Below are 25,611 nucleotides of genomic sequence, written 5' to 3'. Positions count from 1 at the left end.
ATTGCCATACCGCTAAGATTTCCATTACAGCCATTACTGCACAACAACAACAAATGAGATGCAAGCCCGTTCTCAGTCTGAACTCGTCAAATAGTGCCTCTCTGTCAGTGCTTCCGGCATACGAGTGTAACACCAAAAGCCACCTTCCACATCCAAGTGGAACGTGACTGGACAGCATCAGTCGAGAACGTGCTTGGACAGAACCAGTGGCATTGTTATCGTTTTTCAATATATTTCAGTGCAACACGTTTTATATGCTGTTTGGATGTCTCAGTAGAATAACGGTGTTGTGAAAGACACTTTGAAATGGTCTATAAAATTTGACCTTTTTTGTGCAACTATTTGTCTCTAAGGCATTTCCCCATTGCCTTCACTTTTCAGGGAGATTTGGGTTTGTTATGGTAACAACAGCTAATGTTCTACTATCCTCAAGCAGAGATGAAGAGTGGGCTACAGAGGTCTGGTAAGCTCACTTCTTTCTTTCGCTACATTGCCAGGCTTTTTAGGCACTTGCTCATGTGATCCCTTGAGGCAATCTGATTTTGCTCAGCTCATTCTGGAGAAACAAAAGGCTTTATGCAACTTTTTGTCACATTTGCAGGTCTTAGAGAAGAGAGTGGTATTCTCCGAGAGCTGAAAGCAGACTTTGATACCGGTGGACTTTCTCTTCGCAAACACATGAAATGCCTCCCACTGACTACTGCCACAGTGCTTACAGTGTGCAGTCTCTCTCTCCAGCTGTGACAAAAGAACAGACATTCACAGCGGAAATTTCAGCTATGTGATAAAACCTTATGTGATCTGTCTTAACAGGTTGAGGCCAATGTACTGGGTCTCACAACAAAGCTTTTCTTAAGCCTTGGTTTAAGATTTGACCCTTCTCTGATGCTGTCTGATACTATTTCTTGACAATTTCAACACTACAGTAAAATGTTCAAATAAGTATTAGTGGAACTGACTCTTCAAGGTAGAGGTATCCGTTCTCTGAGGCCAGATGGCGGGCGTGGTTCTGGGAGTCGTGGCCGGTGCTGCCATAGGAGATGACCATGGCGCCGTAGTCTCTGTAGATTCTGAGGCGAGGCGAGGAGCAGCACGACGGCATGATGACAAACACGGGTATCTTCAGCTCCACTGCGTGATGAGCCACGGCCATGGAGAAGTTACAGTCGGTGGCAACAATCACACCCTTCCTCTGCTGCGCCTGGAAGCAGTTCATAAATCATAAACATGTGCACACAGCACACATCAATGGATTTGGTGGAAATCAGTGAAGGATCATTTTACAGTGTTTACTGAATATTGTCAGGATTCCTTCAGTGTTCATTGTTTAGAGCTGAATTATCCAAAGAGGTCCCTCCCTTTTTAAAATGAGCCAACCCTATGATTTAAACTGGTAAAAACACTGGATAAAGCAGTGTCACATTAAAAATAAGTGTTTCTCCGATGCTGTTTGGCACGTTGAAGACGTTTAATCCAAACATTCAGAAAGTTTTTCACTGGGAGCCGAATTATCCACAGAAGTTTCTTCCTCTCCAAAAAAATCAGAACCATGGATTTAAACTGGTAAACACATTGAATAAAGCAGTTTCACGTTAAAAATCAATGTTTTTCTGACACTTTTCTGCTCGTCACAAAGCAGCTGCTTATTACAGTGGCCAAAACAAAAACACAAATGGCTCCTTCATGGAAAGAAACATGATGGTGCAATACAGACATCTCTGTAGAAGAGGACCTGCTCCCTATGCTGATTTAAACAGTTCATTCTAAGATAACGAAAAGATGGTTCTCATTTTTAAGTCATTATGCACTGAAGCTGATATTATATTCCATTTCTATCCATATTTAACTCCTAAATCCTACACAATGGACCTTCAAGAGTAATAAATAAAAAGATATTACATCACAACACAAGTTATTCATTGTTTAAGTTGATTTGAGTTTAAGTCTTAGATGAAACATACGCATATGCAAAAAAAATCATCATCAACTTCAAATTTCCAATAACACAAATGGCCTTCCATGTAATATAGCTTCTGTCTTAAACTTGTCTTCTCAATATTTAGACCACAATTCCTATAATCCCTGTTGCTTCTTGTCACAAAGAAGATCTTTGCATGGCCTTACTAATGAGGATAAAGACACTAGACGTAATTTTTCCATCAGGCTGCTCAATCCATCACCACTTGCCATTGCCAGAAATCTAAAATAGCCTCAACGTAGAAAACTCAGGAGTAAAACTTTGCAGGAATCCATTCATACTGTTAACAATGATTAAAATCCAATCCAAAAAATTTGGACAAAGTTCTCATAGACACACAGTATACATCGGCAAAGGAACGTGCCGACAATCCACTGTCCATTAAAGCTGCACTCAGACTATTTCTGTCACTACTGGTCAGTTAACACGTGCATGTCTGCACGAACACACACACAGTAGGTCACACTAGCCGTGACCCTGATGGACAGAAACGGATCATCCTCTCTCTTTCTCTCACCTGTGTGAGGGAGGTGAGCAGGTAGAGGACTCCTCTCTCCTTCACAGAGCCTGTGTAGTGCAGGTGCTCCTTCTTCAGGTAGATCTCCATCCCGTACTGTTTGGACAGTCTGGAGTACTGCACACACAAACAATAAGCAGCATTTAGAGCAGCTCTGTGTTTGATCCTATGAGTGAACTGAACTGTACAGGTTGTCAAAAGCTGTTACTGCAGTTTACCAAACGTTTCATTCATTCATGCTTGTCAGTGTATGACATTCTTTACTCCCCATTGATTTTTTTTTAATATTATGTCTCTCTATATATTAATTAATATGTATTAATTGTTTAGTGATGGTACCTATACATTCACACTCATTTAGCTATATATTTATTACTTAGGCCGTATTTTTCAGTTGCGTTAAATTGGACTGCATTATTTTGAGAGAGGTTGCTTACAGTGATATAGTGTGAGACCTTCAAAGAGTGGTCTCGAGACCAGGGCTGGAGGATATGCAAAAAATAAAAAAATAATAATTATATTGCAATTATTTTAACAGACATTGTAATTGCGATATGAGTCGTGAATTTTTATTTCATTGTCACTGAAAAAAACCACAGTAAAAATAATTATGTATTTTTTGTTGGGGTCAGTACCAAAACAAGCATGTGTCTTTACCTCTGGAACAGGGTTTTTAGCTTTTTTTTTATAATGGTATTTTGTGACACGTTTTACCTTTACCAAAAAATTGCAGCTCCTGCAATTTGAATATTGCACTTGGCTATATTGCGATTTTAATAATATTTTAATTATTGTGACATACTCAAGACCACTTTTTGAAGGTGTTGGTCTTGTCTCCCGGCATCAACCACATTTTTACTCTGTCTTGTCTCAATCTCAAACAAAAATTCAGGATTTTATTTCACAATCAGTCAACTGTGGAGACACCCTAATTGTCTGTGCCTTGTCTGATTTATTTCCTAACACAATTACTGTGAGTAAATATAACACTCACTAATACTAATTAGAAATTTTTGTCCATCTTTACATACTCTCCAAAAAAGTGAGTGCGAGAAACAGGGGAAGAAGCTGTGGCTATGGCAGGAGATGTCAGCTAAACATTAAGTAATTAAAAGGTGACACCCAAAAGGAATCTTCCTTCGTTTCCCGTGGCCATTTTTGTGGGAATGTGAATATTTAAAATCAGTGTGAGGAGTGCATTTTTCACATTATACTGTAAGTGAATCATGCAGTGTTAGGGCTCGAACTGGTCTAGTTATGACTTGATGTCAGTTTAGGTGGTCTTGACTACTACTTGGTTGCTAATGCTTTGCCCATGCCATTTAGAAACATGAGAGGGAAAGAGTGTTAGAAACACCTCGTAGTATAATGATTCATTACAATACCACCAATTACTACAGCCTTAGCTGAGTAATGTATAGCTGAAATAAGGTCTTTCAGAAAGTTAAACAGAAAATGAACATTCTAGACTTTGTAAAGGTAGAATATGTGTGAGAGTCATTGTAGAATTTATAGATATATCTTAATACACTGAGTTCAAATTTAATGTAATAAGGAAAAAATAAGGTCTATTTGTCAAATAGTTGTAACTCTTGTACATTGTTTCTATAAAATGGTTAATAGAATATTCAGACATTTTTGAACCCACCACTTTCTTTCTCACTGCACAGTTCACACTACATAAGGCCACACTTTACCGTGCAGGGTGTCTTCTGTATCACTGACTGGATCCTGAAGGCCGCGGCACTGATGTCCTCAAAGCGGAGATACTGGATGAGAGGTCTGGGTAGGATCCTGAACTCGCTGACACGTCTGGTTTTGGGAGGCTCCATGAGCATGATCTCAGGAGCCCCCACCACCTTGGTGTCATACATCTTCACGTCCCCATTGAGAAGCTCCTCCTCACCAAAGTCCTTCAGCCGCTCCGGTTCAATGAGGGTGGGTCTGCGGCCTGCGGCGCCGTTACTGATGGGGCCAGATTTGTAAGATCCGCCAGGCTGACTGGGGCCCAGACGCAACTCATCTCTAGGAAAAAAGACAACAGATAAATGGTTACACTTAATTTTCAACTAGATGCCATAAATTTGAGACAACTGACCTGTCCTTCTGCTACACAGATTGACCTATGTAGAAAGTAACTTGAGTCCCCTTTAATTAAATCCTTGACAGCTGCATGAGATCTCTTTCATTATGATGAAGATATGTTCATCATAATGAACAGGTTTATATTGCCAGATTTATGCCTGGACCACCAGTCACAGTCAATTAAATTGTGTCTGGTTGACAAGATTGTCCGCCGACGTTTGATTTTCAAAAAATCAAATGTAGATTATAAACAATTCAAAAACAAAAGAATAATGTGAATTTGACAGCTTCTTGAAATTAAAAGTTTGTCATTCAGCAGCCCTGAATTAACTCCTAATTTCAGAGAAAGAGATTTTCAGATTTGAGGCGATTTCATTCTCACTTAGACACATTTGGTAATTAAAAGTGTTCAGCAGAAACAGAAACACTGATGCAACGGCAAAAGTAAGGCAGGGCAGAGTGAAAGAGAAAGTGCAAAATCAACAAACGTTTATGTCTGTCTGTTCACAAATTACAGTCTTGGAAAAGAACCAGAACAGAAAGTACTCGAGTCTATGTGAGGTCTCCAGCAGACAATATCGGTTAACTCCTTCAGGAGAAAACTGTTTTTGGTGTTTTGTGCAGTGTATTTGCAAAGAACTGGCAAAATCTGTATTTTAGTAGAATTTACGGACATTTGTCATCTGGATATGATGTCAAGGCTCTGCCTAACATCCACTTCCTCAAAGACAAAAGCAATGAAAGCAAGAAAAACAGATGTGTGAAGAGACACTTGGTTTAATTACTGTGTGGGGTAGGTCTCCTTGCTGTATGGCTAGATGAACCCCTATGAAATTGCACCAAAAATGCTGTAAAACCTTTTATTTTTAATTTCTAATTGATTTGATTGTGATGATTTACATTATCACATTATCATGACCTCTGTGTTTGGCAAAATATGGTAGGTAATTTGCAGTGGATTTTTTACAAATTCATACTGAATTTAGATCACAGAAGACCATATATTACAGATATTACAAATTACAAGAGGTCCCCAGGTAACACTAGTTCCATGTGAAAAGGGCTTAGAATAAATTGAGTCACCTTTCATGCCAACCCAGTTTCCACACACTGTGACAGATTACATCTATAAATCAATTTATGATTCATTGGGTCATTCAGCTCTTCTTTTTATGAGACGCACAAACGATTAAAGCATCAATTTAGGGCCAAAGGCAGGGCAGTTTGATTTATCACAGCTCAGAAAATGGGCATTGAGTATAATTAGACAGTACAACTAATTTAAACTGTCAATTTTTGTCTGAATCTGCAGACTCTTCTTTCATTTCTCAAACGACATTGCATAAAACTGGATTAGACTTTGGACTCGATTTTCGATGCGTCTTTAACCACGTAGTTACTCAGGAGGCCCTTTACACAGTAAAAACATAATAATTGGATTACAACCTTTTAGAGATTAACCCTGCCACTTATCCATTAAAGCAGATCACAAATGGTTAAGTTTGAATAAGGTTGTGCAGTGGAGCCATGCCAGTCACATTCAGATCTATAGCATGAGCTAAAAGTTCGAGTGTTTTTTAATGTCTAAGATGAGCGGGGTTTGCTGCATCACCATAGTACAAGTAGGGCTAAATGAATAAGAGTAAAATAAAAAAGTAATACAGCAGAAAGCGCTTTAGTGTGTTAAAATACCAAGATGCCACTAGGTGGAGCAGTTCTCCCAAACAACCCTCTGAGTCTGCCAGCACTCTGCAGAGAACATCCCAGTCTATTTATATCACAATGATCTGCAATAAACAATACAGTGACCTTTCACCTCATCCCCAGGGTCCATCACTGCTCTCTGCCCCACTTGTCCGTCACTTCCAGTCCATTATTCAAGCACACACTGCGCTCTCAACACGACTGTGAATAGAAAAGTCGAGGCTGCACCTGTGATCAGGGTGCTTTGGTTCAAAAGCACAGTTCAAAAAACAACATTAAAGGGCGAAAAGAGCAACACGGCAGCCAGAATCAAGCCTCAAAAAGCCTCCCAAAAAGAGATGAAGAGCTATGGTGGCAGAAATAGGTTCTTTTAATTCAAATTGGCACCAAAAATGAAAAGTGAGGACAAAGCAAAAAGTGAGGAGACATTTCAGCCCACCAGGTTTTCAACATTGCACTAGCTCAGCTTCTATGTGTCCTTTTAACGACTAAATGCCCAAACTGGCTGCTGTAGTGCCTCCTTTTCCTATTAGAACAATATTCACTTGAACTGATTGTTGATGTTACTTTATGGTGCAGTTTAAGTGCAGTTTTGCATCTTTCTGATGTATAGGCCCAGGCTCAACATCTTTTTGCATTCTTTGTCTGGTTTGTTTAAGCCTATGTAGGTACCACAAGTAACGTCAGAGGGTTTGGATACTCACACCAAAGTACTTGACAGTTGTTTTTCTTTTGTTAAATCATTCAGATTCATTAATTACTGACAATCCATGTGTTCAATGTTGGTTAAGACAACCTATACATCTCCTTTTTGACCCTAGATGTGATGTAATTTATAAAGCCGTATTGCACTTAAAGGATTCCTGAAGAGCCTACCTTTTAGACCTTTTTGTCCCTTGATTTTTCTAAATCTTTGAGAATTACCTGGGAATGAAGAGGAGAAAAAGGTAGAAGACCAAGCGAAGGAGCAAGTCTACCAGGACTTCGAAGGTTGGGAGTACTTCTCCTCTATAAGGTGAAGGGACTGAGGAAGAGGAGGCAGGAGAAGAAGGGGAGATGGAAGAGGAGGAGGCCAATTCTGCAGGGGACCTGGATGGATCAGGAGAGGGTTTGGGGGGAACCATTTGAAGAGAGGGATTGCTGGAAGGGTATCCGTAAAGCCTAGATTTGGGTATTACGTCAGCCAAATATGGATTTGGAAGACAAGTGGGTGGTTGTGTTGATTTCCTTTTGTGATTAAGCTGAGGCCGAGGCGGCAGAGGAAGAGACTGGAGATTTGTGTTTGTCTGGGTAGGATGCAAACAAAGCAGATCAGGAGAAGGAATGGAAGTAACTGAAGAAATATCCAAACTCTGGGCAGAGGGTAAGTCTGTTGCTACAGGGCTGAGCTGGTTATGGGAGGGGTGCTGAGGATCAGGGGGGCTACATGTTGTAATTTCCCACCTCTGCCAGAAGGGGTCATTCTCCTCGCTGTCTTTAAGTGCAGGCCTGGGTGAGTACAAACGCTCAAGTCGTTCACTCAAGTAGCTTGAGTAGAATATCTGGGCAGCAAAGTTCATCCTGTTCAAAGCGCTGTCCTTCTACCGTCCAACAAGTCCCTGTATCTGAATCCCTCTCCTCCTTCGGCTGCTTTGGTGTCTCCGAGGGATAAGAGGACACTGACTGGAGCTGCTTCCACAGAGTAACGTCCCCTGCTCCAGCTCCCTCCCTCTTTCCTTGCTCAGGGGCTATTTAAGAAGGGATTACCTAGGGACACATGCATGGTGGCTCTGCAGCGCCTCTCCAGTGGCCTGGCCCCTCCCAGGTCTCTATTCCTGGGCCCAGACCAGGATTACTACCCCATTCTATGACGTAGCGCTAATCAGACGGTCTAAGGAGATAGATGCAGACTTAGGGTTTATCTATGGAGCAGTGATCTGGAGGCTCAACCACACAGAGGAGACTATGGATGGTGGATCAGGAATGAAAGAAAATGGGGTGCCTAAAAGGGTAAAGATGCAGGTGTGTTCCTTGAGGATTGAGGCTATAATCATGCTGACAAAATTTGTTTAAAGCAGCTATAAGTAACTTTCATATCTCTATTTTCCAAAGCTAGAATCCTGATGCATTGCACATCATCTCAAACTGAAGAGTTACATTGAGGGCAACAGAAGATGATTTTCTGACCAGTTGTCAGATATCAGTGCTTGCATTTGAAATACACTGAAGCAGTATGTTGCTGCAGAAAAGCAAAGCTTGCCCGAACAAACAGTACATGCAGTATAATTGTAGAAAGACAGGCTGCCAGCCAGACAGATAACAGAGACTTTAGGGAAAGCGGAGAAGAGGTAAATTGGCTGCTGCCAGCACTCAGCGGGCAGTCCAGATCCTATTCAGCTCTGATCGGATGTCCAACGTGTCCCTCAAATCTGAACTGAGGAGCAACAGGGATGCCAGCGTTCACTGGATGGACTCCTTCAGATAATGAGAGTGCCCAAACTCAAATCACCACGGGAATGTGTATAATCAGAGATAATCCCTTTAGCAGACATGGCTCAAACTGTATTTGCAGGTAAATCTGAATGTAGTGAATGGAGTGTGAGATGGGCAGAGCTTACAGACTCAGCATAGTGCTGATAGTGTCAAGTACAGTTACAGTCCCAGAGTGGGTTATTAAGAGGCTTTATTGTGACAGTAGTGATTGTGTTATATCATTAACAGTATCTGCTGATACCTGAGGTGGGACCAGGTCATTTGTTTTGCAAGTCATGAGTAAGTCTTAAGTCTTTACACTCAAGTCCCAAGTCATGTCCCAAGTCAAGACTGATTGCTCCTATGCCCTAAAGTTTTGATGTCATGGCTGTATGACATGTCATAATGTGCTCGTCACCAAATGTAACACCAATTTAACAAAAAAAGAGTAATGTTTTGTTAAATTTAGAAAAATACCGCTTTTTAAAATGCTGGCTTGCTAAGTATATCAATATTAGCCTCTGCCTAATTTTCTTTTTGCAAATAAAAATGCAGAAAAAGTTGGAAGCCTTTGCATCTGTAATTTTTGACCTACATGTTTTGGATATTACAATTAATTTTTTTTTTCTGACCACAATGTAGTTTATGTATGCAAACAAATTTATCTATCTAGTATTACTTTTTCCAACTGGCACACAGTGATATATCGTTGGTTATTCATGTTTCTCTCCTGCAACTTGACTGGTTGCTGTGAGATAGGTTCAAACAAACTGGACCTGGGGAATTAGGCGTTGAATACTGTTAATGTTCAGGAAATGACACGAAATGAATTCATTCTTGGATCTCTTTTTAAATAACACACTTTTCAATCTTTGGGCTTAGGGGGAAGTAGGGTTATCAAGTGTTAAGTCAAAACGCTCAAGTCCAAGTACGGTCACCAGTCATTGGTATTAAAGTCCAAGTTCGGTTGCCAGTCTTTTTTGATTTTTAGTCGAGTTAAAAGTTTTTATTGACTGTTCATAAGATTTGTGCCAATACTTAATAAAGAGTGAAAAACTCAGCAGGTTTGAAACTTTGGCTCTCAAAGCTCCTATTTTTTAAATTATTAACAAAACAACTGCCCAACTCTTTCTATGTGTAGCCTACAACTGGGAGGATCACCATGAATGCCTTTTTAGCAGAGATGGCACTAAAGGGTCTTTATTGCCATTTATACAGTTCCACTACTACAGCATTTTCCTAACCTTTGATTTTGGCCATTTGGAAGAGGTATAAGCACTTGGCTCTTACATTTGGTAAGATGCCATATTGTATTAGCTGGTTCATTTTAAGCATACTGACCCTTTATAATTAGGCTCACCCCCTAAGTTCATATCAGAGAGGTACTTGGGCAAAACAGAGGGGCATATTTTGACACATTAGGGAAAAATAATTTGACGCACTTATAATGCTATACACTGAAGCTGCTAGCTTCTTCAGAAATGCTTGTCGGATGATAAATTGTGTTATAAAAGGAGACACGAATGACCAGAAAATTGGTCAATAGAAACTTTATGTTGCAGAAGAGATCTGCATTATTTCAAATGTAACTTTATTATTCAACCTTCTTTGTTTAGAAGGGACTTAAGTTAGTCAGATGGCTTTGTACTGTAGAAAATCAGGGTTAGGGTTAGGGTTAGGGTTAGGGATCAAGCAATGGACAGTAGATGAGAATTATAGTTTTGTCTACAGAAGAGGCTGTGGAAAGAAAAATAACACCAACTCTGAGTATATCTGAAAGGTTTAGCCTCATACTTTTGAAGACTAAATATATAAAACTATGAGATGAAATGTCCACTGGCTACAGTTGCATTGGCAGAAAGGACATGGCAGCAGTGCTTTTTTTTAATCACTGATTGATTACGCTGACCACATAGCAAACCTCCAAAACCTTGGAGGAGTCCTCTCAGTCAAGCTGTTGATGGTTTCTGTAAGTATAATCTACAATAGGATTAAGACGGTCAAGGGAAACCAAAGGTCAACTAATGACTTGTCTTAAAAGCAAAGGGTGGAACTTTGTTTCTTTCGATGGAGTCACAGACTTCACACACAGCCACACACCTCACCCGAATCAGATTTAGATCCTTAAAAAGTGGCAGGAAGAGGGTGGCTGCCAGGGGCCAGGCAGGAGGAGGACTGAGCTCACTTCTTGGCAACAAGATTTTAGTGGAGTCCATGCCCAAGATAACTGTTTGACTTGATGAAACGATGAAGGTCTGCATCATCACTTCATGAGTGTGAGGGTCATAATAACAATTGAAAGACATTCAATAAAATGAGCCATATATATAGACAGCACAAAGAGGAGAACTGGACAGAAATAGATGGGAGAAGGTGACCCCACATGCAGCAGCCTGTCACACCACAGATCAGCGTGACGCTGGCCCACTGGATGCCATGATCCCCTGGCTCTGTGTCCGTGTAGACGCTCTGTGCTTCACCATGTGTCCACTAACTGAATGACGGGTCACATCATGAACTTTGACACACATCTCATATTGCGCTGGTTTACAATACTCTCACTTAAAAAACAATTATGAGATAATAATATTTGTTTGGTACATTCTCATGACACACAAATACATTTCAAATATATGATTATTTCTAGTTCACATGACAATATGTCAACACTGGGGTTGCACATGGGATCTAAAAGTATAGCAGCTAAAATTAGCCATATGCAATTTTTTTGAATTAATTTTTTGATAATAAAATATATATTTTTTAAAATTCTATCATCATTTTTGTAACAGTCCAGAGCTTGATAAAATAATGTACAGATGATTATTGTAAGTATAACAACCATGACCCTATCACAACAATTCAAACAAAACAAAAACAAAGATAAACAGGTAAACAAACATCAAATAAAACAATAGAGAAATAGGTTGTTTTTTAGCCATGTGCTTTTTAATAACCTGCCTTACTAAAAATTGTTTAAAAGATTGTTTTGTTTACTCTACACAACTATTTTCTAAAAATCTTTTTTTTTTCGTGGGAGGACAGCCGAAATGTATTTTAGGCTATGAAAATCACAATAATTTGCCCTACATTTACATCTCAGTTTCATTGCATTGCTTGTGTATTGTGTGCTCTTGTCTTGCATGTTTTAATTAGTTTAATTTTGTAATATGAAATACAAAAACATAAAACATTTAAATTAGCTTTAAATTTATTTTTAAAAATATATTATTTTCTTTTTTAGGGTGATTAATGTCTGCCCAGGGACCTTGGATGAAAAATACCATTTTGGCAAACTCTGCCACAGTTACAGCCATGTTTACTGATGCACACTGTCCCTGTTACATAAAGTAATAAATAAATAAGTAAATGTTCTGAATAATTCATAAAATAAATGTCAAAGTGAAATATCAATCTGCATTTTGAGCTGATACGCTGAGAAAAAACAAACATCTTCATTTTTCTGTAAATGTAAAAATGTTAAATTTTGGTTCAAACTTCTGAATGTGCCATGTTAGAAAAGTATGTGATGTTTAGCGTATCAAATTCATTCTGACAGGATGAAATTATTATTCTTTTACTTGTGTCCCTTCAAATGTGGTTTGTAATCTTTTTTTGGCTTTGCCTAAGAGGATACATGAGTTTCCACTGAAACTATAGAATAAATCAGCGACAGAAAGGTCATGTATAATATACAGTAACCGTTTTTTTCTTGTGTCCTTGGCCTGTTTTTCTGGTTTTTAATCTACTGAGAGACACAAATGCCTTCTGACTCGCTTTTCTCCTCTGATCCCTTCGCTCACTTTTCCTCCAGTTTTGTTTTCTGCCTCTTAACCTGCAGATCTGCTTAAGAGGCCAGACAAGAGAGCAGAGCACGAGGCTGAAGGCAGCCTGGCTTAATGAAGATAACCACGTTTACTACGTAACAGTCTTGGCCGTGTGTTTGTGTGTGCGGGAAGGTGTGTGAGTCACACAGACACACAGAGAGAAGTCAGTTCAGTGAGAATAACAGGAACCAATCAATGCGATTATAAAGGGCATTCTCTGCTGCTGGATTGATTTTGATTTCTTTGACTTCCTGCTGAACGGAAACACTGACTGATTTTCCCAGAAAGAGCTCAGCAGCTTTTGTCAATCTCTCGATTTTACAGGAAAAAAAAAGTTTGAATAATAATACAAAAACAAATACAAGCTGGTCTGCTTTAATCTTACCTTGAGTAAAGCTAGGGATAAGTAATCTTTGATGCACAGCAGCTTTTTTTTACATTTAGCTTTGAGTCAAAAGATGGTGTGTGTAATACAGTAGGCTACTATAACCCTGAAATCTTATTTATGGAAATATCCCCCCCTTTTTTCCTCATAAACTATGTTAAAAAATAATTACTTATAATGCTTTTTGTGAACATTAAAGATCCCATATTGCAAAACGTCAGATGTCCATATTTGTTTGAGTTTTTATTAATATAAAAAGGTATCAGTGCTATTTATTGATGCTTTGAAAGCATCAATATGCTCAATCCTCAGACATTTGCACACATGTGAGTATAATACACATGAGGGGAAGTTTATCATTTTAGTGCAGAGATAACTTCAGCTTTACATCTCTACCACGGACTATATTTTAGGCCCAATAAACACAGACCCCTCTAGTGAGTGATCTGTGGTGGCATGGCCCAGAAATCTGATGGCTACCCCAGGTGCCACCCCATAACGACTGGCTATCTCTTCAGTCTTCCGAACTGTTTGATGAGAAGGTGAATTTATGGATGCACTTCAGTCTTAAACCTGAAAGGCAGTAATGTGCCAAAGTAGTGTCTTGCCTGACTAATTTTACATACAAACTCAAACTCATACAAATGTTTAAAAGTTTGTTCACACAACCTTACTTATTTTAGGTTTTTGCCACTTAAATTTTGTTGGCATTTTATACTTAATATTGACTTTTGGAAGAACAACTTCTTATGGAAGCTTTATTTTAAATTTGTGTGGTGTCACTCTTGTGTTGTGATTGGTAGGTCTATTTATCTTTTTAATTAAACTGTAACAGGAATGTAAGACACTGCAATGTTGATAACTAAAGTAGGACAAAAATGGTAAATTAAAGCTATGCCGAGATATGCCTGTAGCAGCGCTCGTACTTCAACCCCTGCATAAGTCAGTGCCCCACTTGGGCCCCTGAGTCTGAACACGCCACTGCCCATACACAATTAAGGAACAACTGGAAGAAGATCAGCTCTGCACTTTGGGTTTCTGGTAAGACTGTTATGGTACGGTTGCTTAACAACCACAGCTGCAACCTGCATCTTTTCATGAAAGTTCGCACAGAATGGATACAAGAGTAGCACCCAGTGCTCGACATCGCATTTTCCAGGTGGTTAAGGACGCAGCATGTGTACGACCCCTATTGGGTCCCTTTGTATTTCCTGTTGGAATATTTTACAGTGTATGTAAATGACATCAGCTGACCGGAAGTAAACAGGGATCCAAACGGTTGCCGAGCATTGAAACTCCAGTGAAATGGTCTATAAAGATAAAAGGAGCTGCTACAGTGCTGTGACAGTCTTCCCCCAACTGCAATGACAACGCAGAGATGTCAGTAGTGCCATGGATGTACGACAGGAAGTCTGGATACAGCCAGGGGGGGTGGGTCCTATTCATTCCTATGAGAGCTATTCATTGGGGCATAAAGCTGGCATGAAGTTACCTGAGTGGGTAACTTCTGACGGTGGAGCAACTGACTTCTGGTTTAGATAGCTCGCTAGCTTGAATGGTGGGCTAAAAAACGTAATCTTGAGGCTTTTTTAGACTGGGTGGCTTGAATCCATATGGTGAAATGAGTCGTAGGGGGTTTTGATGTTCACAAAAAATTATGAAGTGATTTAAAAACATCTCTTTCCTGATGTAAGTCAATGGGGAAAAGTCTTTCTGGGCCGGTGGACATCACGTGACGGAATTGTACGGTGTAATTCTACTTAATTGGCCATTATGTAAAAGGTGCATCAGAGCCTGCTGCACTTCCTTGTGGCTTAGAGAGTGCAGATGTGGAAGACTCAGAAACACTGACCAATCAGAGCAGACTGAAGGGGGGGGGTGTCTTAAAGAGACAGGTGCTAAAACAGAGTGTTTCAGACAGAGGGTGAATAAAGGTATATTCAGGCAGACATTACGATGGAAATACATAGAGTTTTTTGAACATTAAAGCATGTAACTATGTTCTCATAGAAACCCAAAATAAAACTATAACCCAAAAAGCGTGCGAAATATGGGACCTTTAAAATGCCAGTGACCATAAATGTAACACAAAACTTCCACCACACAATAAACTAAAACCAGAGTTCTCCCCCCTTAAAAGTCAGACAGTCTGGGGCTGAACCAAGTCCTCAGTCCCCTCCCCACTACATCCCTCCCACCCCTTCCCAGATACTGAGCTTTTTGTTCTGCATCTAATGTTTTCATTAGGAAACTGGGCGCAACCAAGACAACGAGGGAGGGAAGACAGAGAAAGAGAGGGAGCGCAGGGCAAAGAGGGAAAAGGGAAGAGTTGTGGAGGAAAAGAAATATTTCTGTTTTTAATACGGTTCTGATTTAGAGGAGATTTGGGGACTGTTTGTGACTTTTCTTCCTTTACTATGGCCTGCCCATCTACCTCCTCGATTGGATTCATCTTCCTTCTGATTGGCTACGTTGCTGCAGGTAAGAGATGTAGCTAGGTGTGATTGGGAGGAGGGAGGGGAATGGGGTCACAGGTCAGACAGGAAGAGGACACAGCTGGAAATTCAGCTGAGCAGATCAGAGTTTGGTGTGTTGATTTACTAGAGCAATGATCTATGGAGGGTAGTGGAAACACATTATCTCATGCAGATCATGCCTATTCCATACATTTGCATGGCACGATACATTTTATATATTTCACATATGCGGTAGTGTGTGTGGCCAGTGGCTGGTTAAACACACATGAAGATGAACTGACATCACGGGTGTTCAGGCACACACATGTGAGCCTGTGTGTGTTCAGTCATTGCCAGCACATCTGTTACTAATTTCACTGCAGCTCTCTAGCTACACTTAATCTAATATTGTGTCAGCAGAGTTACAAACAATCACTCTTTTCTTCATCCATTATGTTCAAGAGCCTGATTCTAACCAGTGTGTTTAGCATTGTTAACCAGTGTTACCAAAATCCAATGGAAATTCACAAAAATGTGGGCCAGTCCTCCAGAGCCAAATCTGTGAGTGACGGACTCAAGTGTGAATTACACTGACTTCATACCGCAAGAATGGCCAACTGCAGGAAGCGTGCAGCAAAATGAACACTTGCTATGTGCAACACACACTTGCTTATAAACACACAATCACTTGATCTCATATTTTGCTTCATTTTACTGTTAATTTAAAGTATTAAAAGGAGTATGCATGAATAGCTTTTGTTCAAGGACTTTTTCTCTAAGTGCACTTGTTGGAAACTCTGCAAACTGCTACAATCTTTTCAAAATGTTAATTTGTTGCTTATGAAATTTAGAGTTACACTCGAGGTTAAAGCACTTAAGCAGCTGAAATGTCAGTTGAAGTTTGAGATGACAGCTGTAGAATGTCACTTGAGTGTATTTTTTTTTTTTTTTACAAAATTATTATAATTTTGAAGCTCACTAAAGGTCATTATTGTATTTATTTATTTACACATTTAAGGTAATTATCTTGTACTTTTTACTAATTTCTTATCAATTTGTAACTTACTTTCTCTTTTGTTACTCATTGCCTTCTTCCCATGTCTTTGAAAGAAATCAAGCCAATTTGCTCAGAATCCAAGGGGTTAAAGGTCTGTTGAGTAATGAGATTAATGTTGTTGAATTTTTAAATTGAAAGTAATCATCGGGTGATGCATCATTTTAAGTGCACGTGACGGAAGAGGTTAAAATGCCACTTTTGGTACTATAGCAACATATCCTTATGTACACATGGTTCTTATGATAACCTACGAATTAGTAGGCACTTAAAGTAAAGTTACATACTTGACGTAAAGTAACAGAGGTTAGGTTTCAGCAAAGAAACATGGTGAAGACATACCTTAAGTTCACAGGTTACAAAGACCAGTCTCCTAGGGAAAGTCCTGTGTTTTATAACCCATCCACCACTCCAGCCTCCAAGCATTCAGGAACGCTTGTCATGAGATTCATTTCAGGTGGATCCAAATCCAGTAAACTGGAACCCAAACAGATCTTTATTTCAGATCAGAGCAGGGAAACAGCAAACAGAAAATCACATGACCAAAACAAGGATGAAAGCTACACGGATCTGCTATAATCTTTTCAAAATGTTAATTTGTTGCTTATGAAATTTAGAGTTACACTTGAGGTTGAAGCACTTAAACTGCTGAAATGTCACTTAAGTGTATTATAATTACACTTTTTTTAAAAAAATTATAATTTTTAAGCACACTGTCATTTTTTTAACTTTTGAATTTTTTATTAATCTATTTTACAATTTTAAGGTAATTATCTTGTTACTAATTTCTTGCCAATTTGTGGCTTATTCTCTCTTTTTTTGTAACTCATTGCCCTCTTCCCATGTCTTTGAAAGAAATCAAGCCAATTTGCTCAGAATTCAAAGGGTTAAAGGTCAGCTGAGTAATGAGATTAATGCTGAATTTTTAAATTGAAATAATAATCAGTTGATGCATTATTTTTTTAGTGAATATGTTATGGAAGATGTTAAAATGCCACTTTTTGTACTACAGCAATGTATACTTATACACACATGGTTCATATGATAACCTACAAATTAGTAGGCACTTAAAGTTCCGTACTTCGTAAGGGAGGTTAGGTTTCGGCAAAGAAACATGGTGAAGACGTATCTTAAGTTCACAGGTTCCAAACACCAGTATCCTCGGGAAAGTCCTGTGTTTTATGATCCATCCACCACCCCAGCCTCTAAGCATTCGGGACCGCTTGTCATGAGATTCACTGCAGGTGGATCCAAATCCAGGAAACTGCAGGCAACTAGAACTCAAAAAGATCTTTATTTCAGATCAGAGCAGGGAAACAGCAAACAGAAAATCACATGACCAAAACAAGGATCAAAGCAAGACTGAACTGAAAACCAGGACTTAAATACAAGCTAGACTGATGAGGTGATGAAGTGCAGGTGAAGAAAAAGAGGCTGATTGCCTGGGAGAAACTCTGGAGGAGGAAGGACTAACCAGGCTGATGCAGGGCAGGTGTGTGGCCGGGTAAATGATGCAAAAGGCAGCACTGGAACAAAGGAGAAGAAAACACAGTAAACTGAAACCTAAAAACCAAGCAAATATAATCTTATCAATAATAAACCGACTGGGTGGAAACAAAGATAGACTTACTAGTAAAGGTAACCTAAATTAGTCTAAAAAAGACACTTTATCCAGTCTTCCCAAAAGTCTGAAGACATCAAGACACAGCAGACTGTGACACAGCCTCTCTCTTTATACCTTATCCCTGTCAGTGCATTCATCACATGATCACAGGCTTCCCAAAAACATGCATGAATTTTGGTGCAGTACTGAACAGCCTGGTAACTGCAGCACTGAATTGAGTTGAATTGTCAGTTAAGGAGTAAAAGCTGAAGGCAGTTGAAATGTATCTTTAAGTGCTGAAAGTAACTAAAGTTTGCACTTTAAGCAGCTGAAAGTTGGCTTGGATGTTCAGATAGCAGTTGAAATGTCCCTTGAAGCCAGATGTTGAAACATCCTCCAACAATTTCCTAATTAAAAATAAAAATAAATTGATTCCCAATTAATTTTTATGTAATTTCAATGTTAATAATGTGCCAGCGTGCATTAAAAAGCATCAAAATATTGCTGTTGTTCAGCACAAACCTCTCCTATCTCCAAAATTGCTATTTTTCAGGAATTAGAAAAAACACTGATTTGTAAAAGGATCCAATGGAGATAAGTTCAGTCACAAGATTTAAAAAATGCATTTCATTGTTTGAGAAATGGTAAAACCCACTGTTAGATGTAGAGGGTGACCAATATAATTAATTTACAAAAAAATTAAAATGGTAAAATTTGGAGATACAATGTTTGCGCCTGACAATGACAATATGTAGAAACACCCTCCCAGTTGCTGCAACTGGCCCCTGATCTCCTGCAAAAGTGGCCCTCAAGCAAAGCAGTTGAGTGTCCCTGGTCTACATCTTACTTTGTTTTTTATTGTTTTCCAACGTCTTCATTACTTTGAAATCATATCACAACAAATGCTGAGGATGACTAACTTTCCCTCCTATCACCTAAAAAGAGGCAAAAATTGTCAGATGTCACTATTTTTACATTACATAACATAGGGTCGTGTAGGAAGTTGGCGTAAATAGTATCACAACTAGAAATAGAATTTCTGTTCTGTTGACTTTTTGTCCAGACAGAGAGACTGAGGGGAAATTTTATAAAATAAAATGATTAAATGCATTTTAAAAAATTCAAAAAAATTCAGAGGTTATGGGAAAATAACTGGGGCTGGACACCCAGAAGCCACCCTTTGCTCCGCCACTGCCCTGCAGTGTAAGCACTGGAGGCAGCTGTCAGTTAAATAAAGCTTTTGAAGAGTGATGGCACATTAGTTACTGCACAACCTATGCATTTGTTTTCACTTCACATATTCAATCAGCAGTAAACACTTCATGGATTGTGCTTGTAAACCGCTTTCATGTTTTCTCAGTATCTCTCAGTTTGTATGAACACTGTTGCTGTGAACTAACGTTCTGACCTGCACTGACTTCTGAATTTTGCACATGGCTGAGCTCCCTCTCTCCTGTAGAGAGCCATGTCAGTGTGCTAACCCACAGAGCTTGACAACACTGTGCACACACACACACACACACACACACACACACACACACACACACACACACACACACACACACACACGGTCACTAACCTTTGTCCTCGGGTGGAGTCAGTGAGTTAGATCATCATATCTGTTTGCTTTTCCTGTGGTGTGTTTCCTTGGAGCTTGGGGGTGGGAGTGGGGGGGTTATTATATGATTTTTCAGCCTCCTGGAACAGAAAACAGTCTTCATATGGGCTGGACAAAAGCAAGAGCCAAAACAAACAGCAATGAATGCCTTCTCGCTGTTTGGAAACACAGATAATAGAACATCTCAGCTAGTCCGATCTTTCACATCAGCCACATTAATCACATCTGCTTATTGCATACAACACACACACTTCTGCCTCTCACAACAGCATTCATCATGAACATCAGCATGTTGCTCTCTGCTGCAAGTTTTCCCCTCCCGAAGAGCGGGCTGTGCTGTGTACTCTGATCACACAAACACACACTGACACTTAGATGGAGGCACAGCTGTGGTTTGGGGCGACTTTGTTTTTTGCTGATCGTTAAACCAGCAGCACATTTTGCTACGGCTGAGGACTGTGGTTACTTTGAAAAACAACAACAAAAACCACCACTGTAATGACTTCTACCTCCATGTAGGAAAATCTTCATGCCTGATAATTTATCTACCACTGTCAAAACGAAAGTAGCTGAGCTTTGCCAGATCTTCATGCCCATTCGAGTCAGTTCATCTCCGTCATGGAGGACACATGAGGGCAGACATCTGCTTTGTCTGCTCAGTGAGAGAATCTATGTACTGCACCTTCCCTCCATCCGTCGCTTCTCTTGGCTTGCTTCCTGCATGTAGTGAACTTGGCACCCCTCCAGTCGGCGTAATGGAGCTTGTAAAATGTTTCCATGGGATATCTCTGTAAAATCAAGGCAGCCTGATGCTAAGGCACGGCTGTACATGGGAAGACAATGTGCAGAATAAAATATGGGAATCATTTCTGGCTGGCTTTGCTGGCACAGCCTTTATAGCTTGAAGGAAGAAAGGATTTACAGGATCGGTGGTGGACTAAATGACTTGTTAGGATGGATATATTTTGCAGCGGGAGATAAGCAGAAAAAACAATACGTATATCTACCTCTATAAGAGCAAAAAATGAAAAAATAAGAACTTTAAATGTCCACTCATGAAAGCAAACAGATTTTTGTCAATGTCAAACAGACATTTTGTCTTTGTATTGTTTGGTCCATGTCAGATGTGAATTTGGTTAAATTAACAGCCGTAGCTGCTGACGAGCTAAAAAGACGGAAACCTGAACAAAGCCACAGTCTGTGTTTATCTGACAGCAGACTTTGTATGTTTTTGTTCTAAAAAGTTTTATTTCCACGTGTGCACATGTGAAACTCTGTTTTCCAGTGAGGGCAGTGAAACAGGGAGGACAACATAAGTTAAGAGGCACTGCCATCATATTCCAGTAATGGTAGATTTGACAGTCGGAATCGGGCCAGCTTATTGTGCCCAATTCAAGTCCCAGCCGAGCCGGCCAACCAGAAGAGGCCCTTTTACAGTGTGCTAAGTTTGGGCCGTTGCTGGGCCAGGTCATTTTTTTGATAACAGGCCAGCAACTGCAGAGTCAGCAGTTGGCATCGGGCCAGGTTATTTGACCTGATCTTGGGGTGTCTTTCATCCCAAGTCTTAGGCGAGTCAGTCAGCCAGATGCTGCTGAATTACTTTTGCCACATGCCGAGTTTGGGCCAATGCTGGGCCAGGAAATTTTGGCTACTGGAGATGTAAAGATGTGAAATGCTGGGAAAAGGTAGAAAATGAGTTTCTTTAACCCAGAAAGCTTAAAGTTGAGCCATCTTTCCAAAAGTGCGTGGAAAAGTGTTTAACATCAAAGCTGAGGGGGCCCAAAATCTGGAGGACACAACACAAACACAATTGCAAGATGACCATGTTTCCATTGAGTGATGTTATGCAACTTCTGCTCTCGGGAAAATATTCCAAGAAGCATGGTGATGGATGTTCAAAACATTAGCAGGTTAAATTCCATTGCAGCCACCACACTAGCCGTCATTATTTCCAATCAAAGGTGACTATAAATGTTTTGGAAAGGCAAGCCCTTTATATGTGGGAGCGGCCACGCATGAGGGATTTTTGGGAGGTGATAGTCATTTTCACCTATGTTATTATTATATTTGCAATTTCAATTTGCCCAATTTGAGGGTTAATGGAAAACCGCCTTTTGTGATTCAAGGCTCTATCTAGCTAACGTCAGCTACATGAACTTGAAGTTAAAGCTGCAGCTGTGAGCATTTAGCTTCAGTTAGCAAAATTTTCTGTCCATCTCTTCCATTTTCAGGTTGCTTTGTAAGCAGTTTGTGCAAAAGCTGAAATAGCGGCTTTTTCTGCAAGATTGTCTGCCATTCAGGTTTTCAACAAGGGACAAGCAGGCAGCCAATAGGAATGCCTTCTCTCTGAAATGACATATGATTGGCCAGTGTCTTCCGTTATGGGTTGGACTTTCTAAAGCCTAAAATCAGAGCCAAGAGGAGGTGCAGAGGTCTAGCTTTCTCTCATTTCACTGAAATACAGTATTCTCAGAGGTTATTATGGGAATTTTGCCCAGTGAGGCCAAAATAAAACCTTTAAATAAACCAACAAAAAAGATTTTAACCTAAAAAAAAAAGTAGTTTGAGGGTGTAGGGTTTCAGTTTGCAGTAGAGAGAGCTCAACATATTTTGGCTCATTGGAAGTTTCCAGATCTTTGCCTTTGGTTATAAAAGGAAACTTCAAAATAGGAGGAATTTATTTTTTTTCATGGGATGAGCTCCTAACTACATTTTTTCCAGAAGACAAAGTGAAAGCACTACCTTGTTTGGTCATTGGCACGCAGCCACGGTATGAGAGGAATGATATTGACAAAACCCTCTCTGCAGAGGCAACCTAATACCGCCTTAGTATCATTAATGTTCAATAATGACACACACTGTCAGGCATCAGCTGTCTGCATACAAATGTTTCATCCAAGTAACAGTGACAGCGCCGCTGCCAGCAGTCAGTAAATGAATGAGAAGTTCAGTCATTTATAAAGTATAAACGCTATCAGTGGGAGCTTGGCCCGCAGCCACTAAGAAGGTGCTAGAAAATGGAAGCAGAGTCCTGCCAGAGAATGCAGGCTGCCCCTTAAATATGTCTGCTTCAAAGAGAAGCAGATAATTGGAAACATAACTGTGTGTGGAAACGGATGGAACAATGCATGTGTCCCTCCCTACAGAGCATGGTGCTCCTCAGTGTCAGGCTTTTGCATGATTTTATACTTATTTTAGATGCAGTGTGATTAAGGCAGTTAAATGGTAAATGGACCTGCACTTGTATAGCACTTTTGTTGTCATTTTTGAACAATCAGAGCTCTTTCAAACCATGAGGAACAGTCACACATTTACATACACATTCATCCACTGGTGGCCAAGGCTACCGTACAAGGGCACTCAGTTTTTAAGCATTCACACACACTCACACACTGCATAACAGCCATCACGAGAACCCTGAAGTTCAGTGTCTTACCCAAGGATACTTGAGCATGTTGACTGGGATCGAACCGCCAACCTTCCAATGAGAGGACGACCCACTTTACCTCTGAGCCACATTTTTTTGAATGTTTTGAACTAAAATAATGTCTACATCTTACAAAATGCACATTTAAGTCTGACTTTTCTTTAAGTGGCTAAAAGGCATTTTGCTGCTAAACCTTCCACAGTACATTGCTGAGCTTCTGTGTCAGTCCTCCTGTCTGCTTCTTCAAACCGGAAGTGTGCATAAAATTCTGCTTAAAAACATCTTAACTATCCCTTTAACGCTGTATTAATTTTACACACTGAAATGGAATTTTCCCACTACTGTTTTCTTACATTTCCTTTACAGTATAGAACTAAAGTCTCTGCGTAAAGAAACTGTTAAACTTTCGGTTCCACTGTGACAATGCACACTTCTCAGAATGTCAAATTATTTCTTTAACAGTCCAATACTGGAGTTTATGTCCTTGCCTTGCTACTTTATGCTGAAACCAGGTGTGTTGGTGTGAGGAATCTGTGTTTTGGTCACAGTGTTTGATAACTGGACTTCCTGTCATCTTGGAAAATAATTGCTCTCCTTATTCTTGTTCCTAATACCTGTTACATTGTGGAGAATCAAGTGAAATACTCATTTTGGAATCAACTTTGAGGCATGTGATAGCTTTTATGCTTCTTTAGGATTTAAAGCTGTTTCTTTGCTATAAGTTTACATCATACTCTGTAGTTCCTCTCACATTTTTGCATCTTTTTTATTTGCAGGACCTGAGCCTGACATGCAGCCTCGAGCAGTGCGTTCCACTGCCTGTCAAGAGCACACGAGCCTTCACAACCGCCTGGATGTCGTGGAGAAGGTGCTGTTTTAAAACCAACCTCACACGCAGCCCTCGGTGGTTTGAAACCATCAAGATTTTTTTACCCCCTGGTGTTGTCAACTTCATTATTAAATGTCTCTCCATCTTAGACTGCCAAAAAACTCCTCAGCACTTCCTTTCAAGGATAAGATGTCAACAGAGCTGTGGCTCAGTGCCACATCCACAGTCACTTACTGCGTAAAAAAACCCCCAACCCAAAACCATGACTTCTAAACTATTCCCAAAAAGCTGATGAGTTAGTCTGCATTAATCTGACAGAACCCACGCTCATTTTGACCTCACCTTACGAGCTGTTTTGGGCAGCTGTTTTATTCATATGAATAAGTGGCTGTATTATTCATGAGTGATGATTCTATTATTCATACTACAACTTATTAATGTATTATTTATACATCAACCACACAACTATGTCTTCTGTCTCCTGCAGAAAGTGGAGGACACAGTTGAGAAGTTGGAGGTTGAGCTGGCTGCGCTTCTGGATACTATTGAGGCTCCACAGTGGCGCCCCCTGTTGGACAACGGAGGAAAGACAAAAGTGGACATCCTGGAGGATCCAGGGCAAAGGTCTTAAACTAATGGCATCCATGGAGGAGCAAAGAGCTTGTTGAACTCGGACTTTAAAGCAGTCAATCTGTTTTTTTCCGCCCCTTTTCTTTTTTTTTTTTGTTTTTAAAAATGTAAATACTGTATCTGTAAATCAAAACAAAGTTTTCATCTTAAAGGTCCTACATTATGTTTATGCTTTCCCAGGTTCATACATGTATTTTGGGTTTCTAATGTTTACTAACGTGACATGTTTACATGCTGTTATGTTCACAAGAAAAAAATGGGAAGAGGGTGACAATCAACTGAACTTGCATTCAGTCAGCAAGAAATTTTTTACAGGAAAATAATAAGAGAATAAAAAAAGAAAAAAATAGAAGAATAGTACCAAAGATGTTCTTTTTTTCTGTGACACAATTTAAGCACATAATTAAGTGAATTAGAAATAAAGCTTTTTAGACATTTCTCTCTTGATTTAAAAAATCATATCAAATAATGCCTCCCAGCTAATTTTAAGATAATGTCCTTGTCACCTTTCCTTTTAAATTTAATGAACATTTCTTGCCAGGCTGCTCATTATCTTTTTTCTGTAATTTTGAAAAATATCAAACCAATTTTCTTGAGTTTGAGAGGTTTAAATGCAAGTGAGAGGTGTCTCAATGCGGCACAAGAAAACTGATGTTGAGCTGGATGTTAAAGGGTTTATATAGCTGCATTCATCTTGTGTCTGAAATGCTCTGTTTTAGGGCTTGTCTCTTTATAATTATAAGCCCAGTCTGCTCTGACAAGTCAGTGTTTTCTTTTACATCTACACCCTCTGCGTCTCTGCACCATCTTCGCAGTTGGGTAATGACAGTAAGGGCACTGTAGTGGCAGTTTCTGACTTCATATAGTAATGTTGTGACATCATAAATCTTGAGAGCTTGTGTAAGGACAGTTTCTGAATATAGACTGTACATTACTCTGTGGATAGAGTGTTTTGATACTTTCAGTATTTATCGAGCGTCTATACCTGCTTTGTATTAGAAAAAAACATGAAATCTGTATTTTTATAATAACAGTACCTTGAAAAGA

General features: G+C 39.6%; 2 protein-coding genes across 3 annotated transcripts in view; one reads left to right on the top strand and one right to left on the bottom strand.

The window, feature by feature from the left end:
- LOC121954698 (uncharacterized) overlaps window positions 1-16,934 on the bottom strand; it is a 22,642-nt gene extending 5,708 nt beyond the window's left edge. Inside the window, exons 1-4 of one of the 2 annotated variants that reach the window (XM_088086097.1) lie at window positions 16,800-16,934; window positions 4,193-4,520; window positions 2,496-2,612; window positions 960-1,201 (exon numbers count right to left, since the gene is read on the bottom strand). In XM_088086097.1, coding sequence (XP_087942223.1) covers window positions 960-1,201; window positions 2,496-2,612; window positions 4,193-4,369 — 536 coding nt within the window. In that variant the 5' untranslated portion in view covers window positions 4,370-4,520; window positions 16,800-16,934. Of the gene's footprint in view, window positions 1-959; window positions 1,202-2,495; window positions 2,613-4,192; window positions 4,521-7,727; window positions 7,976-16,799 lie in introns of those variants that run through there. The other variant, XM_042502366.2, reaches the window with a different exon arrangement.
- On the top strand, window positions 15,180-25,611 carry LOC121954697 (placenta-specific protein 9-like). The gene is made up of 3 exons (XM_042502365.2): window positions 15,180-15,428; window positions 23,882-23,973; window positions 24,422-25,611. The coding sequence occupies exons 1-3, from the start codon at window positions 15,365-15,367 to the stop codon at window positions 24,563-24,565; spliced, it is 300 nt and encodes a 99-aa protein (XP_042358299.1). The 5' UTR covers window positions 15,180-15,364; the 3' UTR covers window positions 24,566-25,611.

This window comes from Plectropomus leopardus, chromosome 13 (assembly GCF_026936395.1).
Source record: "Plectropomus leopardus strain MGB_pleo_1.0 chromosome 13, ASM2693639v1, whole genome shotgun sequence".
Classification (NCBI taxonomy): domain Eukaryota; kingdom Metazoa; phylum Chordata; class Actinopteri; order Perciformes; family Serranidae; genus Plectropomus; species Plectropomus leopardus.
Note: the sequence above shows the minus strand (reverse complement) of the source record. Positions and strands in the feature narration are given on the sequence as shown.